The 21,541-nt window shown below is 50.3% G+C and overlaps 10 protein-coding genes across 10 annotated transcripts; 5 read left to right on the top strand and 5 right to left on the bottom strand.

Moving 5' to 3' along the window:
• Positions 1-120: 120 nt before the first annotated feature.
• MGYG_08560 (hypothetical protein) lies at positions 121-442 on the bottom strand (the record flags this gene model as incomplete). Its single annotated transcript, XM_003169603.1, has 2 exons — positions 121-183; positions 269-442. The coding sequence occupies 2 exons, from the start codon at positions 440-442 to the stop codon at positions 121-123; spliced, it is 237 nt and encodes a 78-aa protein (XP_003169651.1).
• A 313-nt stretch (positions 443-755) lies between these two features.
• Positions 756-1,428, top strand: MGYG_08559 (hypothetical protein; the record flags this gene model as incomplete). Its single annotated transcript, XM_003169602.1, has 2 exons — positions 756-1,303; positions 1,371-1,428. The coding sequence occupies 2 exons, from the start codon at positions 756-758 to the stop codon at positions 1,426-1,428; spliced, it is 606 nt and encodes a 201-aa protein (XP_003169650.1).
• Positions 1,429-1,532: 104 nt separating this feature from the next.
• On the bottom strand, positions 1,533-3,648 carry MGYG_08558 (F-box domain-containing protein; the record flags this gene model as incomplete). The annotated part of the gene is made up of 2 exons (XM_003169601.1): positions 1,533-2,674; positions 2,760-3,648. 2 exons carry the CDS (start codon positions 3,646-3,648, stop codon positions 1,533-1,535), a joined length of 2,031 nt encoding a protein of 676 aa, XP_003169649.1.
• A 555-nt stretch (positions 3,649-4,203) lies between these two features.
• MGYG_08557 (receptor-type tyrosine-protein phosphatase alpha) lies at positions 4,204-6,816 on the bottom strand (the record flags this gene model as incomplete). Its single annotated transcript, XM_003169600.1, has 2 exons — positions 4,204-4,917; positions 5,020-6,816. The coding sequence occupies 2 exons, from the start codon at positions 6,814-6,816 to the stop codon at positions 4,204-4,206; spliced, it is 2,511 nt and encodes an 836-aa protein (XP_003169648.1).
• Positions 6,817-7,934: 1,118 nt separating this feature from the next.
• Positions 7,935-8,539, bottom strand: MGYG_08556 (hypothetical protein; the record flags this gene model as incomplete). The annotated part of the gene is made up of 2 exons (XM_003169599.1): positions 7,935-8,059; positions 8,290-8,539. The coding sequence occupies 2 exons, from the start codon at positions 8,537-8,539 to the stop codon at positions 7,935-7,937; spliced, it is 375 nt and encodes a 124-aa protein (XP_003169647.1).
• A 653-nt stretch (positions 8,540-9,192) lies between these two features.
• MGYG_08555 (cytochrome c oxidase-assembly factor cox16) lies at positions 9,193-9,750 on the bottom strand (the record flags this gene model as incomplete). Its single annotated transcript, XM_003169598.1, has 2 exons — positions 9,193-9,276; positions 9,424-9,750. 2 exons carry the CDS (start codon positions 9,748-9,750, stop codon positions 9,193-9,195), a joined length of 411 nt encoding a protein of 136 aa, XP_003169646.1.
• A 452-nt stretch (positions 9,751-10,202) lies between these two features.
• Positions 10,203-11,716, top strand: MGYG_08554 (serine/threonine protein kinase; the record flags this gene model as incomplete). The annotated part of the gene is made up of 7 exons (XM_003169597.1): positions 10,203-10,522; positions 10,586-10,736; positions 10,758-10,917; positions 10,953-11,057; positions 11,108-11,220; positions 11,280-11,338; positions 11,512-11,716. 7 exons carry the CDS (start codon positions 10,203-10,205, stop codon positions 11,714-11,716), a joined length of 1,113 nt encoding a protein of 370 aa, XP_003169645.1.
• A 277-nt stretch (positions 11,717-11,993) lies between these two features.
• Positions 11,994-15,532, top strand: MGYG_08553 (meiotically up-regulated 87 protein; the record flags this gene model as incomplete). Its single annotated transcript, XM_003169596.1, has 6 exons — positions 11,994-12,129; positions 12,196-12,529; positions 12,594-13,290; positions 13,353-14,334; positions 14,392-15,128; positions 15,203-15,532. 6 exons carry the CDS (start codon positions 11,994-11,996, stop codon positions 15,530-15,532), a joined length of 3,216 nt encoding a protein of 1,071 aa, XP_003169644.1.
• Positions 15,533-16,196: 664 nt separating this feature from the next.
• Positions 16,197-18,134, top strand: MGYG_08552 (hypothetical protein; the record flags this gene model as incomplete). Its single annotated transcript, XM_003169595.1, has 1 exon — positions 16,197-18,134. The coding sequence occupies one exon, from the start codon at positions 16,197-16,199 to the stop codon at positions 18,132-18,134; it is 1,938 nt and encodes a 645-aa protein (XP_003169643.1).
• A 1,159-nt stretch (positions 18,135-19,293) lies between these two features.
• MGYG_08551 (RNA transporter 2) lies at positions 19,294-21,059 on the top strand (the record flags this gene model as incomplete). The annotated part of the gene is made up of 2 exons (XM_003169594.1): positions 19,294-20,169; positions 20,238-21,059. 2 exons carry the CDS (start codon positions 19,294-19,296, stop codon positions 21,057-21,059), a joined length of 1,698 nt encoding a protein of 565 aa, XP_003169642.1.
• Positions 21,060-21,541: the final 482 nt, after the last annotated feature.

The following is a 21,541-nucleotide window of genomic DNA, read 5'->3' as shown; positions in this document are numbered from 1 at the left end:
TAGTTATAACAATGGGAGTTGGACCTTGGCTAGATACCTAGTATCTTTTCAAGCTGACTGGCTATGCTGTCCCCTCTCAGTCTCCAAGTTTATATCCTGGGCCCGTCTGTCTGATGCCCTTTAAGATGCCTTTTGCATGTATATCCCCATAGCAGCCTGGGTGTTGCCCTGTGGTGGTTGTAGCTGCTTGGTAGCCCCTCGGTAAGCAGACAACTACGTAATGGATACACACTAATGATGTATGTAGTTACCGGGCTCAACGCCGAACCCACCAGCCCACAGCGATACCAGGATCCGGCCTGCAGCGATCCTGGGTATCCCGCGCCATCGTTCTCCACCGGATATACGCATCGTCTTTCTTGTCCATCGTCTGCTCATCGTGCATCGGCCGGGCGTTCGTCTTTGCTTTGTTGTCGCTCTGCCATTTCTCCGCCGGCTCCATCGCCGGTCCACAGATAAGAGAAGAGAAGGGCGACAGCGAGGCGACAGTCGACTTGTTCCTGTGCCATTGGTACTCCCAGCTCTGACGATCTTCCCCCTCCAGCGAATATCTTCTCGATCTTCATCGTCTTCTTCTCGTCTTCTCGCGGGTTTGAAGAGAAAAAAAAAAAAAAGGTGCGTAGTCTTAAATAAGATCACGTGATATAGTCAACGCCCGACTTCGACGTCAAATGCCAACAAATGAGGAGGACGAAGACGAAGAGGGAATAGCAACAGCAGCAGCAGCAGAAGAAGAAGAAGAAGAAGAAACAAAAATGAGGTTGCTATCTGTCCTGCTCGCCGTTACCAGCGCGGCCTCTGCTGCAGCCATGCTACAGGCAGAGCTCTTCTACCAGCCAGTCGCCGCATCCTCGAAACCAGTCGAGCTCGCGCAAATAAGCTACGATCCAGCGACTCTGCGGGCCAAAGTCATATCCTACTCGCCTCCTGGCTCCTCTAGCCCAGAAACAGCAGGCGGAGATCAGATCCGCATCGGCACATCGCCTCAGTCCAGCAGCTGGACCGGCGTCCTGGCCTCCCGCGCCCTCCTCCAGCCGTCTCCTTCCAGCAGCCATTCGCCTATTCTCTCACTCTATCTCGATGCCGAGGACCGCGTATATCATGTTGGAGTCTCGTCTTCGTCGCCGTTGACATCCGCAGACGGCCATAAAAACCAGGCAGGGAAGCCTTCGCACGTGAAGGTTCACCTTGTCCGATCTCAACCAGCTGCTGTGCCACAGTTGAACAGGCCCGTTGTAAGAAGGGCAGACGATGCAGACGAAGAGCAGGTGGAGATTCCCCTGATGAACTCACTGCTTCAGAAGTAAGATCTCTCTCCTCTCCCCTCTATCAAATTAATTGTGCTTATGTGGTTATTAATGATTCAACAGGTACTGGTGGCTTTTGCCCATTGTCTTTCTGCTAGCCGTAGGAGGCGGCGGTTCTTGAGTCTACGTCTACTCAGTTGGTAGTGTATAATATGAAAATTCGCGTCGTTATCATGCATACAAGTAAAAAGTGAGAGGGTATATATATCACGTTTATGACCTGATTTACGCATCCAAATCCATTTCTTCCCCATCATCATCTTCTTGCTCCTGGTCTTCGCCTCCTTCTTCTTCATCATCATCATCATCCATATCCTCGTCTTCATTCTCTTCAGTGTCTACCCCAGACCCATCATCGTCACCATTTTCGTCATAGCACGGGAGTGGGTTACTCAGTCCACCGCCAGCTACGTCCTCTTCCGCCTTTATCACTCCGTTCAGCCTCAGTGCAGATCCATTTGAGTTGAGCCTCCAGATCATCAGACCCTTGTCTGTCAACAAAGTGAGTTCGTCCTCGCCGTCGGTAAACTTTAGTCCAAAACACACAACATCCAGGTTCAGTATTATGGGCCTTAATTCAACAACGTCCTTCCACCCATCATCTGTTTTTTCATAGTCCCCCTCTTCGCTAGACAGTGGAAGATTGCTCACCTTTGCACAGGCGCCAGGGTCTCCGGGATAATACATGGAAGGCGGGTAATATCCGTCCTTGTTTCGCATGAGTACATGGTACGGATCGAGCGGCCAGATATACAGGGTCTTCCAGTTTGCGATGGCAAGTCGAGTACCCTTAGGCGATGAAGCTATCAGCCCCGTCAGGTTAGACTCGTTGGGCTTGAATCCCCAGAGCTTAGCAACGGCCACCCAGCGTTCAATGCGCCTACCACGGTCCAAGTTAAGAATGTGGCCACATCTGTCGGACCTGCACTGCGCTGTTGACTGGAGGATGTATGCCCCTACTCGGCCATTGGGAGGCAAGCGCGTCAAACCCACCGATGCATAGTACCAATTACAAACTCCGTTTGCAGAGTCTCTTGTGTGGTACCCATAAAAAGGGATTCCTACCTGAAATCGCGAAGCCACCGGTGGTGATGTCCGGTCATATTCAGGCAGTGTAGCATAACAGATATTGTCAAGTAGGCGGGCCCGGTGAGCAGAACCCGAGCCAGAAGTACCTCCAGAGTTGAGAAGGCGTTGGAATTGATCATATATAATGGAGGACGAATGCCAGTATATAACTTGTTGGTAACGGTCGTTAAATCGAACTTGCACAATCGGGTCAGATAGAGGCATGTCCGTATCTGAGAAGTGCCGTCGTCGTGCTATTTCCTCACCATCGACTAGCTCTATCGTGTTGTATTCCACGTCTGTAGTCAAATATTGTGTCAGTTTGTCAAGGAGATTCATAACTCGAGGAAGGATATCTTGTCACAAAAGGAAAACCAAACCTACATGAACAGCCGTACTTTCGAACAACGACATCTGCGTCGTTATATTTATGTAGACAGACTTTGGAAGTCTGCGGTAACTCCTTGTGCTGCCATGATACAACAACAAACGCCTGGTCTACAACATCAACAGCGAGAGGGGTGAACTCATCCTCCAGCTCAGAAGGGAAAACAGTAAAGGATGCCGGCATCCACCGACCCGTTGGGGTGTGAATAAAATAGTGAATTAATCGGATGCGAGCAGAGAGGTAGGGCATCATTGTGTCCTCCACAAATGGATGCATAGAGGGTGAGCCTGCTGGTTTCGCTGGAGGTTCGTAGCGCTGCAGTACGGATATTATGTGCGGACACGAACGGCTGTTGACAACGCGTAGGATCTCAATTTCACCTGATATATTACTCAGGGGCTCAAGCTTGTCTATCAACAGCATGGTTTTCTCGGTGTACAGCTTTGGAGGGCTGACCGTATACAAATAGACTGATGCCGTACCCTTAGGAACCAGGGCAAGAGACGGGTGAATGCAGCCGTTTTGTACTTGAGAGGTGCCTGGGAAAAGGTGGGAAGCCTTGGTATCTATAACACCCTCTTCCATCGTGTATAGTGTGGCATCAGAATGGAAATTGGCCCCGTATAAATGAGCACCTGCCCTTGATATAAGCTCTCGATATAGGAGTGGCGTTGACAGTGACTCCAAAGGAGCACCAACCTCCGTGACAGGAAGACCCGGCAGCTTCTGTAGCTGATGGCGCAGAACTTCACGACATGTCGTACCAATCGTAAAAAGTATCGAACAAGTACGGATAAGCTGGAGATAGCTGGGCGTCGAGCAGCACTTCAGCACCAGCTGAAGGAGTTCCACTGGCAGGTCTAGCAGGATACCTAGCTTTGCCATCGTAACCAGCACAGCAAGATAACTAGCTACCGAGCTCTAAGTTCTAGATTGTCGTGGGAAGTGGTATAATGGCGAAAAGCGTTAGGTTAACAAGGTCAGAGCAGTGTGTAGTAATGGGAATAATAATAATGATAAACGAAGATCAAGAAGTCGAATGCTGTCAAGGTGTTGTTGGGTGTATTTATAACACTCTGGCTAACTATTTAGAGCTTGGTGTCCATTTTTAAAGTTGAGGCTCTGTTAGGCAGCAACAACGCCCGAACTTGTTATCTCATGGCCATTTTCTTTTCTACACTTCTGAGATCAACGGTGAAAGGTTGTGTTTGATCAACAGTTGGAGCGACAGGTATAATTCTGTACGTGAGTGTAACTATATAGAAGCATTGAAGGGAAAGCAAGCAAAGCTAGTCTACAACTCCCAAGTCTAAAACGCCATTTTGCGAAACCTCCAATTTCTTAGATACTTTGAATGATCATCGACGAGGTGAAAGCTTTTCGATACAAAAAAGGATCCTCGAACCAATTGGAGATTCGAAGAGAGTAGAAAAAATAGTTCTACATCCCCCTTTCTATGTCTCTCTCTAAAGAGTGAGATGCCCACCATTCTAGAATGGACTCGTAGCAGAGGACGAACTGGCGTAGGCTCTGAACCATGCTCAGCCTCTGTGATCGAAAGTCTTCAACGGTCGTGGCCACAAGGTCCGTTGTGTTCTCGTATACCCAGCTTGGCTCGGTCTTATTAGAGCCCTGAGATGCCTTCTTCTGTCGTTTGAGCATATCTATCACGCTGTCGACAGTGCAGAAGGTTCCTGTCCTACCACAGCCTGCACTGCAATGGACAATCACCCTGCGTTGGCCTGCGGGATCTGGTTTATCCTGGTGGTACGGAGACGAACGGCCGGCCGATGCGTTCACGACAGCGTCACATTCCTCGATCAGACGTAGTAGGTGGTATGGTTTTGCTGGGGTGCCGAAATCAGGCCAATCCGCATACTGAATTTGCGTGATCTCTCTCGGCGGTTCGAAGGGTTCCTTGGAGTTGGTCATGCTGAAGTGGCGGATAGTGAAGTAACCGGAAGCAAACTTGTCTGGCGGCCCTCCTTGCCGCCGGTCAAGAGGGATGGCGCCTTCGCTGACAAGTTGGACACGCAAATTACCGTAGTCAGCAGACTTCCAGTATGGGTGGCATTTGACCTGCGCTCCATCCGTTTCCGCTGTTAGCATGACGATGAGCCGCGAATCTTGCTCCCATACAACCCGCCAAAAGTCCTAAACCACACGTTAGTGAACACATACACACACAGAGAGAGAGGGGGGGGGGGGGGGAGGAGGAGAGGAGACAAGAATATCGATAGACAGGGGAATGCGTACGTTAAACGTGGCGGGCATAGGGGCCTGGGTGGCTATATAGCGCTTGTGGGAGCGTGAAGACCGAATAAAGCTAGCATTGATATAGTCACAGCTGCTCTCGGTGGTGTCTAATAATTTAACGCGGCAGTGGTCATAAGGATAGATGTTGTTGTATCTGTTTTTGGACCCCTTTTCAATCCCAGCGATCCTATATGAACGCTTACCGGGACTCTGGCCCCCGATATGAGTGGATGTCCCGGGAGCAGAAAGGGCCTGCTGCATGCGGCTCTGCTCACCCTTTTCAATGTTGAGGAACCGAATTGCAGCTGTCTTCCCGGCGTCTTCGGAGCTGGCAATGCGAGAGAGCCAGGCAGGCAATGACCGCCTTGCAGTCTCATCCATTCCATGGGGGATGGTGACGGGGAGCTGGCCTACTCCACCGATGAGATCAACATTTTGGCGGATGTTTGAGAAGAAAGGATTAACGGGGTTTGATGAAGGGGTGGGCATGACGCACCCACCCACGATTGACGCGGTGGTCGGTAAGGTAAGGCTGATAGATAGAGTGTTGTTCTTCGCGCGGCCGGTAGCAGCGGAGGGGAAAGAAGAAGTAGTAGTATTATTATTAGTAGTAGTAGTGGCAGAGGAAGGACAGAGGCCAGCGGCAGCGACTGCTGACGAGGACGCATGCTGGGCACTCTCGATCCAGCCGGGATACTGGGTTGAAAAGCGGGTAAAGCCGCCTGTAAGGACGAGAGACTCGCCTTTCCATCCTTCTCTGGTGAACTTTTGAAGCAAACTGACCAGCAGGGCGGCATCCTTGGGCAGGCTGGTGGAGGAGTCGTAGACTATGATCCGGGTGCTGGAGCGCCACCGGTTGAAATTCGACTTGTCCTGTCCGCTGCCAAAGGTCTCTTCGACTTTCTGTAGGTTGAACGACGGTCGTTTGAGAAGGGTAGTGGGTATGCAAAGATTGAGAGAACCCTTGATGTGGGCTTTGTTGAATTGCAGCAGGGGTCGCACGTCCAGCAGGAGGGTCTCGCTCTGGGACGACCGTAATATTTCTAGACATTTCTCGGCCGTTATCATCTTGGCATCGCCGATGTCGTGGCTGATGGGAACCGTATGTGATCTGTGGAGGGAGATGGGCATGGCGGACGGTTTCTGCTGGCCGGGCGAGAAAAGCCCGCCGGCCCGGGATGCTTGCTTCGGAGTAGTAGTAGTGTTGTTGTTGTTGTTGTTGTTGTTGTTGTTGTTGTTGTTGTTGTTGTTGGTGGTGGTGGTAGTAAACGCGTGATGGCCATATCTGACGCCGCCGGCCACCACAGCGGCGGACGAAGAGGAAGGTCCCAGCGGCGGCGGCAGCTTTGGGGTGAACGAGTGTTGCTGGATGAGCGGAGAAGCCGCGGCCGGCTCCCTCTCGTCGCTCCGGCCGCCAGCAGCTCTGCCGCTAAACCGCCGTTCGAGCAGGCTGTCTGTGCCGCCCTTGCGCGAGGAGGGGACAACCAGCTTGGGAGCGATGCCGGTGCTGGGCGGGATGCCAAAGGTGAACTCCCTGTCTCGGGATGCCGACGGGTGGAAGAAGGGCACGGCATCGTTGGACGCCGCGGTGGTAGCGCTCGCAACGAGGTCAAAGTAGCCTCCCGTGGACGATTCCTCCAGGCCTCGAGGCGAGAACGGCCCGCTGCCAAAGAACGAGGCCGTTATCTGGCCGGCCGAAGGGGGTGTCGAGGGAGGCACGCCAGCCGGGGTGGTCGACATGCACGCCGCCGAGCCCCATGCTGGCGACGGGCGAGATGTTGCTGTAGTCGTAGACATGGAGAGGCCTTTCGTTTCTTCTTCTTCTTCTTTGTTTGTCGGTTCGTTCGGTCTCTTGGGGTTATAACTGAGTCTTGGTTGGTATGGCTAGAGACGAGCTGCTCGTCATTATCCGCAGATGCTGTCTCTTCACCTGCGAGCAAGAACGACTTCACTGGCCATCGTCAGTCAGCCTCTTCCATCGTAAATCACTCACAGTTTCTCTGTCTCGATACGCAGCGTGTAGGTGGTATTGGGTGCGAAGGCTTCTCTCTCTCTCTTTATATATATATATACCCTCCGTAGACTCCGTCCGTATATAAAGGATGATGGGATGCGTGTTGTAGGTATGAGATGACGTTATGCTGAAGGGGGAAAGGGAAGCAAAAAGGGAGCGTTCGCCACACCGAGAAAATACGCAGCAACAGCGAGATGATTACACAGCAAGAAGGACGGACGGAAGGCAGAAGAAAGAGTGAGAGAGAGCGAGAGGGCGAGTAAAAAGGGTTCAGGTGTTCAAGGGTTCAGGAACAGGCGAGGCAAAGGGGGCGATGGTACGTACGGCGGAAGAACAGAGACGAGAGACAGAGACGAGTAAGCAAGGGCTGGCTGGCGGTGGGCGACGGACGGGCGAAGGCGCTTAGTGACCAGCGACGGCGAGGTTAGGAAGAAGCAGAGACCAGAGAGACCAGAGAGACAGCAGAGAGACCAGAGAGACAGCAGAGAGACCAAAGAGACAGGCCGATGGTCAAGCAAGGAGAAGCAAGGAGAAGCAAGACGATGAGGAACAAGACGAGAGATCAAGGGGAACATCGGCGACCGGTCCCGTTGGTGGACGAAGGCGAACTGTGGTTGAGCGCCGGGCGAAGTCTCTCTCTCTCTCTCTCTCGTTTGACGTAAGAAAAGGCCAGACGTTGTGGCAGGTTGGACTTAGTTAGCTAACTACTCAGTTACATACGAGTACAGGAGTCGCTCTGCCCAAGTTAAATAAGTTATTTGCCCAGTGAGCTGACGTTGGCTGGTACAGACGTCGTACTGGAGTTACGTCTACTAGTCACTCCGTAATTTACACAAGCTAGAAGTTATACAAGCAGCAGCAGCAGCAGCAGACACACGCAAGGAAAGGAGCCTCCCCCATCTTACTTACGCTTCTTAGGACGCTTCTTCTTCTTCTTCTTCTGCTGGGTTCGTCGTCTTCGCCTTTTGCCTTCATCTACTCTTCCCTCTGGACAAAAGTACCAGTGTACAAGGGTTCTAACTCTGCCTATATAAAATTTAGTAAAAGGCATATTGAAGTCTATTCTAGAGAAAGACCTTGGTTTCGATTTCGCTAACAGGTTGATCTTTGAAGTGTGGGCACTGTTTGACAGCAGGACGAACACGTAACGTGACATACCAACTACAATAGCTATGCAAACATACTCCATAGTTAAAGATGCAAGACGAACAGGGGTAAGGGGTATATCCACACTGGAAGTTTGGTGATGAGCTCACTGACAATAAGAGGTAAGAGGTTGTACTCATCTGCTGCCCAGGGTCGGTATATGATCCATTCATAGAATTGGGGCTCTACGGCCGAGGGGAGTCCGACCCACGCAGGTTCTGGTAGCGCAGGTGCATATAGAGGACTGTCCTCCCCCCAGATGCTCGCTCTCGAATACCTGCGCAGACTGCTCCTTACTATATCGATAGAGAGTGGCGCTGTCTCCGGAGAAACTGATGCGGGCCTCTCAGATGGCCTCATCGTCCAGGGATCTCCCCCGGACGTAGGCCAGCCAGCGCCTTAAGTATAACATGACCTCATCTTCCTGTGCCCAGGGCGTAGGGAACTCGGGCAGGTCTTCATATCTAGGCGAGGTTAGCGTAACAGATCGGGAGGACGGATGAATTTGAAGACTATGAGAACGGATAGTCGCGACTTACGGAGCAGGATCTGAGGACCGACAACAGAAACCGACGCGTCAAATGCCAGGAAGACAAGAGAAGAGACTCTTCACTTCAGTAGCCACGCGTGGCAACTATTCTCCCTAATTTTACCACCAGTTTCCTCTCTCGCTCTTTCGCCTTTTACTGTCGCTCTCGTCTCTCTCAGTGGGATTAGTCATCCCCTTGGATGACGTCAAAAGCGTGACAGGGCGACTGTGAGGTTAGCGAGGGTTCGCGTTTCAAAGGATGATGGGCCGTTGGCTGGGCGACGGAGGGAGAGACTCGAGAGACTCAGGAAAGAAGGTAGGACAGGACGGCTATCGAGCCTGTCACTCTCAGCTCAGCACACCCGCGTCCCCTTTCTCCCTTTTTATTTAATTTTTTTTTTTTTTGGTTTAGAGTATACAAGCAGCATAATGTACACCTGCTCCAGGTCGGACGGTAACAGTGACCGTCGTTCTCGTCGAATAACTAGGCAATACGCCCGTCTGGCTCGCCCTTGAAGCGCTGAACCCGCTTCTGCTCCCAGTTGTCCAGATCTTTGGCCATCAGTTTCTAACCCGCAGCCGTTAGCCTAGCACACTCACTTCCCAAAAGGAAAAGAAAATAAGATGATAGTGACTGTATCGTAGGAAAAGAATAACAATTATAATGAAAAAAAAAAAAGGAAAGGAAAGAAGAAGAAGAAAAGAGGTGACATACGTAGTACTCCTCTCGCTCGTCACCCAGGATGCGTCGCCGCGGGTTCCGGCGCACCTGGCTGGCGTCCTCGTCTGCGCCGCGTAGGCCCAGGGACATGGCCTCTTCCTTGCCCAGCTGCTGCACCCGCCGGTCGTATCGTTCGTAGCGCAGGGCAGTTGCGGGAGTTAGGAAGAACGAGCCCGCCAGCATCACGCTCACAAAGGGCAGGCCGAACAGCAGGAAAGGGTGTCGAGACAGGTTGGCACGGTACCGCGCACCGAGGCGCTCGCCCAGCGAAGACGCCGCCGTTGCTGCTGGCCGAAACTTCTTCGACTGAAAGGGAGCCATCCTGTCGTTTATATAACTCCTTTTGATTGATCCCGTTCTCTCTTCGACCTCTTCCTCTTTTTTCGTCGTCTCAATGGACTTGTTGCCGTTGGAGGGAGCTGTTGGTCGTTCTGATAGCAAAAGAAGAAGATGAAAAAAGGACGTCGACATTGCTGACTCATCATGACCACCCACACTACAAAAAGATGAGACGAGGGCAAGTTTGGCCGTGATGAACAGTTGATGATAATAGCAATGATAATAACAATGATGATGGGGAGGGAGATGCATGTCTTGTAGACTAGAAGATAGCCTACAAGTCAAGTGTGTTTCCAGGCCCGAGAAGTGGTGCTGATGTTTGATGATATACATTGCCAGTCTCAAAAATATCCTTAAATGCTTATTATAAAAACAGTGACTTCTACACCAAGTGAGAGAAGAAGAAGAAGAACAAAAAGAAGAAAAGAGGTTTGATGGCGCTTTTGATGAGACGAGATCTTCTCTTGCCTCGCTGTTTTTACCTGGCGGTCCATAGGCCAAGAAGGTCACTCTGGACAAGCCTCTGGAAGCCGAAGCCCGTCCCAAAGTTGCCCGAGGAACCAAGATCACTCCCTAGCAGTGGCTTCCAGATGGTTGATGCTGATCAGCTGGTAGAAGAAGAGGAGCTGCCAGGCTACAAGGCCGATCGGTTCTATCCTGTCCATCTGGGAGACATCTTTGAAGAGCGTTATCAAGTGCTGGGAAAGCTCGGGTTTGGCTCTTCCTCAACCGTTTGGCTGGCTCGAGATCTCAAGTAATTACTACATTCAACTACTCTGCAAAACTTCGTCATTAATAATGACTAATATCGACATAGAGACCATCAGTATGTCACACTGAAAGTGTATGTACACACCTCTGCTGTTTACCGCGAGATAACCGTCTACGGCAATATCTCGCCGCATATAAAGGCAGTCAAATCTCATCGTGAACGCCTCAATATCCGGCAGTTACTCGACCCATTCACGGTAACCTGACCGGATGGCAAGCATCTCATTCTTGTCCATCAGGCCGCCCAGATGAGCCTGCGTGACATGAAAACGGTCTTCTTTCCCAAAGGCTTTGCCGAAGAGTTCGTCAGAGGTGCGATCATTGAGCTTCTCCAGGCCTTGGATTTCTTGCATCGCCATGCAGAGGTTGTACATGCCGGTAGGCTTTGGTATTCCCGTCTTTCCAGATAATAGCTCACGTAGCTGGAGACGTACACTCCGGGAACATGCTTTTAGGACTTTGGGATAACACCTTGCTTAAAAACCTCGAAGATGCAGAGCTAAGGGCTCCCGTGGCCTGTAAGCCGGTTTCAGGCACCCGAACGATCTATCTATCACGTCTTTCCAAGCCAAAAGAGGGCCCCATCCTGGTGATATCATGCCACTAGAGTACCGTGCTCCCGAAACACTACTATACGTGACATGGAGCTATCCGGTCGACATATGGAGTGTCGGTCTCACGGTATGCCCTTTAATATTCTAGACTACTGCTTTTAAGTGTCAAGCTAATGACATTCGCAGGCATGGGATCTCCTGGGTCTAAAAAGACCTTTTACAGCCAGAGAAGAGGACGGTGGCGTGTATGATGCCACACATTTCGCCTAACTGATTGCAGCACTCGGTCCACTACCTCCTGAGTTTCTAGCTAAGAACCCGGAAAGAAGGGCTGACTTTTGGGACGAAAACGGTAACTATAAATATACATGATCCCTTCCGTTAGGTGGAGCCTGGTATTACTAACGTCGATTCCTAGGTGGATGGTTGGCCTCGCAGAGATTCCAGAGGGCTGGACCCTAGAGTCATTGCTCGAGCGTCGTCTCGAAGACAGGGAAGGATTTATGCGGTTTATTCGCAAAGCTCTGACTTGGATGCCGGAGCAGAGAGCCACCACTAGGGAGCTTCTTCGGGATCCGTGGCTGCTGGGTAGTAGTTGGAACATGATAATAGTTAGTTCATAGCGAGTAGCCCCTAGATCTTTAGTTATAGAAAGACAACTCCGTAACTAACAATTATGTACAGAGTAAACCCCATTGCCGTTGTAGAGAAGTCGTCGCTGCTTTAACTCTTCTGTACAGTTACCACGTGACATGTGTCTGATTACCTAAGCCATCTTTAAACCTCAAGGAAAGAAAAAACATCAACAAGAAGAAGGAGAAAGCATCGAACGTGCAAGTGAGAAATTGACCAGATACCGACCTTCGTTTCCTTCTCAAGCGCGCAGAAGAGGTTCCCGCGATGTTCCAGGGGCTCGGTCTCACCCAATCGCCAGCCTCTACAGGCTCGCTGTTCGGCCAGGGGGCCGCTGAACAGCCTGCCCAAGGTACAGCTCAAGCTCAAGCTCAGCGTCCTTCTCTCTTTGCGCCCAGCTCAAGTAGGTCTCTATCCTTTACTAGTCATTCCCCATAGACACGTGTGCAGTTTTTGACAAGACTTATAGATACCACAGGAGCTCCACAGCCTCCCTCTGGCTCGAGTATTTTCGGTCAATCCACGACGCCTGCCCAAGCCGGCCAGACCCAAGCAACGGCTGTTCTGCCGTCTCAGCAGGCCACCACTGCCACCACCACACAACCCCCCACACAACCCGCATACTTTAGTAGCCTGTTAGAAAAGGGCAAGAAGCGCCCCCTCTCTAGCTTTCAGAATGTGTCCTCTGTTGAGCTACCCAGTCTCCAGCTTAGCTTGGATGATATCAGGAAATCAGCCCGCGGGTTAGGCACAACTAGTCCTCGTAGAGGATCTCATATGCCTGCCATTACAGAACATAAATCGTAAGTCTTTGTGAGATCAATTCATCCACCACGAACTATACCTCTTCTAACTTACAGGTAATAGGCTCTCGTCTCTCACTGTATCAGGTATATCTCCGGGAAAAGTACTGCAAGACCTCCACACATTTGATACACAGACGGGCGGCTACGGTACTACACCTATACCTGCAGTATTAGCAACACCGGCCCCAGCTGCGCCGGTGTCTTTTGAACAAGAGTCCTTTGATCCTGATAACCAAAAGTTCTTACGAAGAGTGCAACAGCGTGGTAGGGAAGCTATGATTGCTGAGAGCCTTTCTAGAGCCCGTAGAGACTTTGACACCTTCCTAGAGGATAAAGTCAGTCTCAACTGGGATGAACAGCGTCAGAAAATCTATGAGCATTTTGGTCTGGTTTCAAAGGACGACACTGGAACGGGAACTGGCAGTTTCGGTTTCTCTCGACGTGACCAGGGTGGAAAGGCAGATAAAGATGAGCATGCTGGATATCAATCTACCAGCCGCAGAAGCGTCTTTGGCCGATCCGGTCTATCAAAATCCATCATAGGTTCCGCTAGTGTGGGCGGAGCCGGTTCGATCTTTGCTGACTCTACGACAAGATCCACCCTCTTGCCTCAACAGGGTTCCGACTCGAGATCCATGCGGGAGAAGATTGGACATTTTGGCTCAAAAGTTCAAAAGTTAAACGAAATGAGGCTCCAGGAGAGGACATTCCCTGTTCTACGCGAGTTTGCTGAAGCTCAAAAGGTTGCGGATAGCGATGTATGTCTTAACCCCTGCCTCTCTCATCAACTAACCCCATTTAGCTGACCTATCGTTTCTAGGCCCCGAAACAACTTCTTGAAGCATATCACGCCCTAATTAGTATCACCAATGAACCCGCTAGTTCAGTAGGCTACTTTGAGCCTGGTGCTCTACGACCGCGTCAGTTCGCCAAAGACTACAGGGAAGATGGCCCTAGTTCCATTGAGGCACTCAAGATGAGAAAACAAATCATTGCTGGATCTAGGAAGCACCTTGAGCGATCGTTCTACAGAGAAGTCGAAGAGGCAATCGCGAAAAACCCCCGGGAGGCCCAGCTGGGTGGTGTTCCCACCATCATCAACAAGATTCGAGCTTATATCAGGCTGCGGGCAGCGAGGAAAGACCTTGCCCCTGACGGAACAGAGCTACAAATGGTGAATGATGATTATTGCTGGATTCTCATCTTCTACCTCCTCAGATGTGGGTTCGTTGATGAGGCTGCTGAGTATGTGAGCCGCGACCAGGGTTTCCGGTCAATGGACTATAAGTTTGTCACATATATGACCACATACGCTCAACACAGGCGGCTACCACGTGACCTACAACAGAAGATTGGCGCAGAGTACCAACAACGCCTACGGAATGCGCCAGAGAACACCGTTGACCCATATCGGATGGCCTGCTACAAAATTATCGGTAGATGTGACCTTAACCAGCGCCGGCTCGATGGTTTGGGCCAGGGAGTAGAAGACTGGATGTGGCTGCAGTTTGCATTGGCACGAGAGGACACCCGGGCCGAGGAGGCTGCTGGTGACATTTTTGGCTTGGAAGATATCAAAAAGGATATTGTTGAAATCGGGCAGAGAGTATTTCCAAAGGGCCAGGAAACTCCCGGAGCCTATGGTATTTTTTTCTTGCTCCAGATTTTGGGCGGAATGTTTGAACAGGCTGTTGCATACCTTGGTTCATATGCGCCAATAGATGCAGTACATTTTGCCATTGCGCTCGATTACTATGGCCTACTCCGTGTGTCTGACTTCTATACCTCGGGAGATGAGCTTTGTAAGTTTTTCCATCTCATCAGGGAATATTATTACATCAACTAACCTCTCTTACCAGTGTCATTCACCACACGACAGCTTCCACAAATCAACTTCGCAGCTCTAGTCATGCAATATACCGGGGAATTCCGACTAGGAAATGTCGAAGCTGCAGTTGACTATTTCACGCTTATCTGCTTGAACACGGACCTTCCTGGAGAACTGGGTAAATCTCAGGCTGCCGTATGCCATGAAGCTCTACGCGAGTTCGTCCTTGAGACACGAGACTTCGCTAAGTTGCTAGGAGATATTAGGTCCGATGGAACTAGAATCAAAGGAGTGATTGAACAGCGGTTGAAGCTAATCAACCTTGATGACCAAGAAGAGTTCCTTAAGGCTGTCACTGTCCAGGCCGCCGCGGTAGCAGATGACAAGGGCCTTACCGCAGACGCTGTTCTGCTTTATCACCTGGCTGAGGAATACGACAACGTTGTTTCGATTCTTAACCGTATCCTCTCCGATGCTGTTTCTGTTCCTCTTGGTGAGGCCGCCATCAAGCTTGAGCCGGTTAAGCCACGCACCGGGGGCCAGCATCCATCATCACTAGAAACACCCCTCGAACCAGGAAGTAGCCTTAGCCTAACATCAGTGGATGATCCTGTTATTCTGGCTAAGAATATGATTAGTCTGTATAACACCAATGCCCTTTACTACCAGAAGATCCACCCTACCAATCGCGAGGCATGTGGTCTTCTCCTCCGCATGATGGAAGCCAAGTCGAAAGTTGAAGCAGGCCAGTGGGCTCCTGCTTTGGATGTAAGCTCTTTTCCTTTATCCTTTATTGTTATGCCTTTTTCTATCTTTGTCATCCAGAATTAACATACTCCCAGGATATCAACAACCTACAGATCCTGCCACTTACTGCTCAGGGATCCATCACATACGTCCGGAGTGCAGTTCAAGCGTTCTCCTCTCTACCTCCTGTCATTGCACGGAATGCTGGCAATCTTGTGATCTGGAGTATAATCTGCATAAGCCGCGAGCGTGAGAGAATGTATTCTGCGGTTTACGAGAATGATATGCGGCAGACTCTGCTTGATGAACTTGTGCTCATGGCGAAGGATCTGATGGTGTTTTCTGGAATGATCAAATACAAACTCCCGCCTAGGGTCTACGAGACATTGGCTAAAGCTGGGGGAGATGTTGGACTCTCCCTGTAAATGATGAAATTTTGATATCCCCGCCCTCTATTACGGAGTACTGCCTACCTACATAATGTCACTTTAGAAATCAATGAAATAATGGTTTATCTACGCAGTACTCGTCAATCGGATTGATGCGATACATTAGCTCATCTACTACTGCGCAACTGTTTCAGTTTATTATATGAAACAACAATACATGCACTTCCCGTCGTCTGCTTTAGTCCCTTCGCGGCTGAATAAATGTTAAGATGGAGCTAATTACGTAATGTATGGGAAATAAAGCCGTAAAAGTCAGGTGATTGGTTCAGGTCAACTATAAACCAATAGCACCTTAATTCATTGGATACTGCCAGTAAAACCAGCCAATGAAAATCGAGATAACGGTGTCAAACGACTAATATAGAACTAACTTGAAATGGTAATTATACTGCGGCTAAACCAGGTCGGCGGTGGGCTTAGTAAGCGACTCAGACGTCACACAATAAATGGGTTTCTTTCTTCGTTTCTTCCTCTTTCGTGTTTATCTTCATCTTCGATCTTCTTTATTTCGTTCCATCTGATCTTTATACTCTAACATTACCATCCTCGACAGTCATTGGATTTGCGAGGTTGTGCGTGTGTGTGTCTTAAGTGTATATTTACCAGTGTCAAGCAGGTTTTAAAGTAACGGCGGACAGCCATGGAGGAACCCCATACTAGCACAGAGCAGCCACAGGGTACAGAGCAACCTCTGTCACAATACCGGCACCATGAAGATACAGAGATGGAAGATGAATCCGAACTAGCTGCAGATGAGGAAATGGGTGACGGCGACTCCAGACTCCAAGCGGATATACATGCGCAGGTGGACGGGGACACCTCGGCGCAGCAACCTCCACTGTCTACGGGGCCAGGAAACCCGCATGCTACTGAACAAGTACCATTGGCACCATCGCCATCATCATCACAGCCACCAGTGAATGACAGCACTGCCGGAACCCAGATCCAACTGCCTCCTGTAGAGAACTGGCGGCCCTATATCAACCCTCCAAACCTTGGCCGTGTCAGACAGCTGCTGTTCGAGGTCAAGGAGCCAATCGAGCTCAGTCTCGAGGAGTTCACTATGTACTGGCCATTTATAGATAATATCTGGGTCAAACAGCGGTCTACATCTACCAAGGATGGTCTACACATCACGGATTACTACATGTGCCGCCTGCGCCGGCCAACCTGCAAGCGGCCACCCCAGCGTCCACTGCCGGATGGTAAACGATCTAGGAACAAGGTCGTTCGTGAAGGCGGAACTTGCAACTTTCAGATCCGAGTTGTCAAGTTTGAAGGGGCTCATACTACAATCACCATATCCCGGAGTCCCAATAGTAGCAATGCCCATTCGCACGATCTGGATTACATGGACAAGGTCAAGAAGAATTCTGGAGTGATGGAGTATGTTCGCCAGGAGGCTGCTCAGGGTTACCTTCCAGCATCCATATTTGCAAAGTTGCGAGAAGACCCCCAGCAGCTCGAAGCTGCTGGTGGCAAGCACCTGACTACAATTGACGTTCGAAACGTATCTGGGAAGTGGAGGGCGAACCATCCCGGCCTCACTCTTCGGCCACATGAAGGTTATGCTTACCAAAACGGATTGGGTGTCTACAAAGTACAAGATGGGCAACAGATAAACCGACCGCCAGCCATAATAGCCCACCCCAGGGCGGTGAATCTACCCGCCAACGTCCTCCCGTTTCCTACCTTTCCCTTGGAGTTCCTAGAGCCATATCTACCCAAGGCAGGGGAGTGTCAGAGCAATGGCAATGCCAATCCCAACAGTGGTGAGGCCAAGTTCCCACATGTAACCCTTACCTACGCACAGTCCATGGACGGTAAGATCTCTACCAAGCCAGGGGTCCAGACTGTGCTTTCCGGCCCAGAAACCAAGACAATGACGCATTACTTGAGATCTCGCCATGATGCCATAATAATTGGGCTTGGAACTGCCGTAGCTGATGATCCGGGGTTGAATTGCCGACTAGAGGGTGCCGGAGGTTTCGGTGGCTTTGGTACAATGTGGCAGCCCCGGCCAGTGATAATAGATCCTACAGGCCGTTGGTCTGCATCAGCTGACAGTAGACTGTTGATGACTGCGGCAGAAGGGAAAGGCAAGGCTCCCTGGGTTATCGTCTCTCCCGGCGCAGAACTCCTCCCGGACAAGCTTCTGCTTTTAAAGCGTCATGGAGGTGACTATTTACGGATTAGGGAGTATAACCCACATTGGAGATTGAGATGGGAGGCCATATTTGGTGCCCTTGCTAATCAGGGGATCCGCAGCGTTATGATAGAAGGCGGCGGCATTGTCCTCAGTGAACTGTTAAACCCGGAATACGTTGACTTTGTTGACTCTGTTATCGTTACCGTGGCACCAACTTACATTGGACGCAACGGTGTGTCCGTATCTCCAGACTCCAAGCAGGATGAACACGGCAGCCCAATAAACGCCCTAACGCCTCACAACATCAAATGGCAACCTCTCGGCAAAGATGTCATTATGTGTGGGAATATAAAGATCGTGCCCCCTCCTCCACCTCCACCTCCAATTCTTCTCGGCTTAGAAGCTGCTGCTTGTGAGGATGAATCCTGAACGTAACCAATAGACTGACCAGCAAAGAAAGTGCTATCAAAGAAGATTTAAGCTTCACATACAACTCTAGCCACAGTTGCTAGCAGGCCCTTTTTATACGCAATGCAACAACTAGATAATTTGTTATATATCTGGGTACATGGCATTATTTCTAGGGATAATACAAGCCCCATACATACCCTGGATCGGCTTTACGTCAGTTTGCGGTAAATAATCAGCGATCGCAAGCAACATCCTTAAAAGGCCCGCCACCTATACCATCGACTTAGAGTTCAGCAAATCTCTCTCGAAGCCCTGTCATCTTGGCCCGTCAATGATATGTTTGCGTCGTTGTGGGGGTTTATTCTTCTATATTCATTAAGCTCGACCATGTATGCCTCTAAAACCCATCCGTTCCCCTTTGCCCATTTTAGACTACCAAGCCTAACCTGAGTATGCCATGATATTAACGGTGATACATAGGATCTCCAGAGCTTTACACATTCGTCCCCTAAAAGCTATGAATAGTGGTAGAAACCTTCGTTATCCGTGGATCTTACAAACTTATTCTTCATGGCGTTGGTTAGCTCAGGAGCAGCCGCAGTTTCACTGGTTCAGATTCTGATCTCTCATCACACTTTTATATCTTCATCCTTCACGGCTTGTTTATACTAACGACCTATGTCTAAATGTCTATTCTAGCCTTATCAAGGAGCATAAGTACAATAGCCAATTTACATACCCAGTTAACTAAGCTATCTTGCCTACTCGTAGATAATACATCCATAGCTACTCTCAAATATCTAATAACTGCTCAACGATGCGGTTATCCACACAAATCTCTACATTAATTTTAACAGCCCAGTCCGTGAGCTTCTTATTTCGATATTCCCTTGCCCATTATTCCCCATTATTTTATCCCCCTTGCCATACTTTCCTTATTCTCCTTGCTTCACTCGACCTTGTGTTACCTGCTTACATAAGCCAGTCGTTCGGAGCATCGACATCAAACAACAACGAAAAAAATAAAAATAAACATCGAAGATTTCTTCAACTTATCCATCACGTTCCTCACACGCAGCACCCAGCACTCGCGAATTCATCCTGAAACTGCTATAGACATACTCTATCTGCCTGCCCCATCCGATAGACCCATATTACAGCTATTTGTCTGCCTACAATGGCACCAGCACGAGCTTCGACGCGTGCTAAAGCAACCACCGCAAAAGCACCCACGAAAGCAAAGCCTTCGACTACGATGGCCAAAAAGGCCGGAGTGAAGAAGACGGCTCCGGTATCTACTACTAAGAAGAAGACTACAGCTTCTACAGCCGAAACAAAGAAGACAAAACTCAAGACTGATGCTGCAAGGGCTGCCGTTGGCGCCAGCGCGAAAGCTACCACTAAGCGCAAGATGGCATCGAATACCCGCGCAGCGGACGCTGTAGAAGGAGCTCCGGCTCCTCCAGCCCGCAAGCGCAAGACCTCCGCCGAAGAAGAGGTAGAAAAGGCGGCTGTTGAGCCAAAACCCAAGAAGGCTCGCGTCGCAAAGGCCCCCGTCACCCGCAAACCCAAGCCAAAAGTGGTGATAAACAAGGCTCCCTCGCAAAAACTGAGAGTTTTTGTTTGCGGAGAAGGTAGCCAGGGAGAGCTTGGCCTTGGATCCGCTAAGGGAACTGTTGACGTGAAGCGCCCACGTCTGAACGCCCTATTGGCAGCCGAGGATGTCGGCGTGGTCCAAGTTGCCGCGGGTGGGATGCACTGCGTTGCGCTGACCCACGACGGCAAGGTTCTCACCTGGGGTGTCAATGACCAAGGGGCTTTGGGTCGTGACACCACCTGGGAGGGCGGCCTGAAGGATATTGACGATGCGAAGAGCGATTGCAGTTCCGACAGTGGCAGTGATAGCGGCCTGAACCCCCATGAGTCCACCCCAACAGCCCTTCCATCCGACGCGTTTCCTGAGGAGACCATCATCGTTCAGGTTGCCGCCGGCGACAGCTCGTCGTTCGCGCTCACTGACGATGGCTTGGTGTATGGCTGGGGTACATTCAGAGTATGTGTGCTTTTACATCTCACTGTTTGCTCGTAAGGGGACTCTTGTTAACATGATTGATTGTCTAGGGAAATGAAGGAATCCTAGGCTTTGATGCCGAGACCAAGGTTCAGGCCACTCCGAAACTGATCCCTGGCCTCAAGAAGATTACTCATATTGCTTGTGGTGACAACCATGCCCTCGCTATCGACAGCCGTGGCGCCGTCTTTGCATGGGGATCTGGCCAGCAGAACCAGCTTGGCCGCCGCATTGTTGAACGTAACAAGCTCAACGGACTACAACCTCGCGAATTTGGTCTTCCAAAGAACATAGTCCATGTGGGCTGTGGCTCATTCCATTCGTTTGCCGTTCATAAATCTGGCAAAGTTTACGGCTGGGGTTTGAACAGTTACTGCGAAACTGGCATCCAGCAAGGTGCTGGAGATGATGAAGCTGTCATTCTTCACCCCACTGTCATCGACTCCCTCAATGACAAGAGCATTGTTCAGATTTGCGGGGGCTCTCACCACACCATTGCTCGCACAGCTGATGGAGAATGTCTAGCTTGGGGCCGTATCGACGGCTTCCAATCTGGCCTCAAGGTCGATACCCTGTCCGATTCTGCTGTTATCAAAGATGATAGGGACCGTCCTCGTGTTTTGTTTGAACCCACTGCCGTTCCTGGCTTCAAAGCAGACTATGTTGCAGCTGGTGCAGACCATTCTATTGCCATCGACAACGAAGGTCGCGCGTGGACCTGGGGCTTCTCTGCCAACTACCAGACGGGGCAAGGAACCGACGATGACATTGAGGTTGCCACTATCGTTGACAACACTGCTGTCCGCGGGAAAAAATTGAACACTGCCGGCGCTGGTGGGCAGTTCTCTATCTTTACCGCGGTTGCCGAATAATCACCAAGAGTTACACTTAAACTCTTTTACTAACCCCTCTACAGGATGGCTATTCCTTGATCTACATCTATTTGAAATTTTAGGATGAAGCCGGGTTGCCTCCTGTCGCATTGCCATCGAACTTTGCATAGCAACCCCCTTTCCCCCCTCGAACTTCGTACTCTTGCTATTCAGTGTTCTCTGCTTTGGTTAGTGCATGGTTTATGTCTTTTGATTTAATCTATTGCGCTTTTCCGTGGTATTTGTTGCTACCGGCTCTGCATGGTTCAATTTATCTGCACCAATTTTTGTTAGATGTGGCTCCTTCACTTTGACCTCCCGACGCTCTTCTCCGCTTGCTAAGATACCATGTGTCAGATGTATATCCCAAGCATTTTTCGTGCTTCAGGGTGTCTGCCTGCCTCACTGTTTTACCATGGCTGCCGGTAGAGGAAACCCTTGGTTTCTCTTGAACTTCTATCAGACACTATCCCAGTCACCCT

The sequence above is a fragment of the Nannizzia gypsea genome, genomic scaffold, assembly GCF_000150975.2.
Source record: "Nannizzia gypsea CBS 118893 supercont1.9 genomic scaffold, whole genome shotgun sequence".
In the NCBI taxonomy this organism is placed as follows: Eukaryota; Fungi; Ascomycota; class Eurotiomycetes; order Onygenales; family Arthrodermataceae; genus Nannizzia; species Nannizzia gypsea.
The sequence above is the reverse complement of the archived record's forward strand: the minus strand, read 5'-3'. Positions and strand labels throughout refer to the sequence as shown.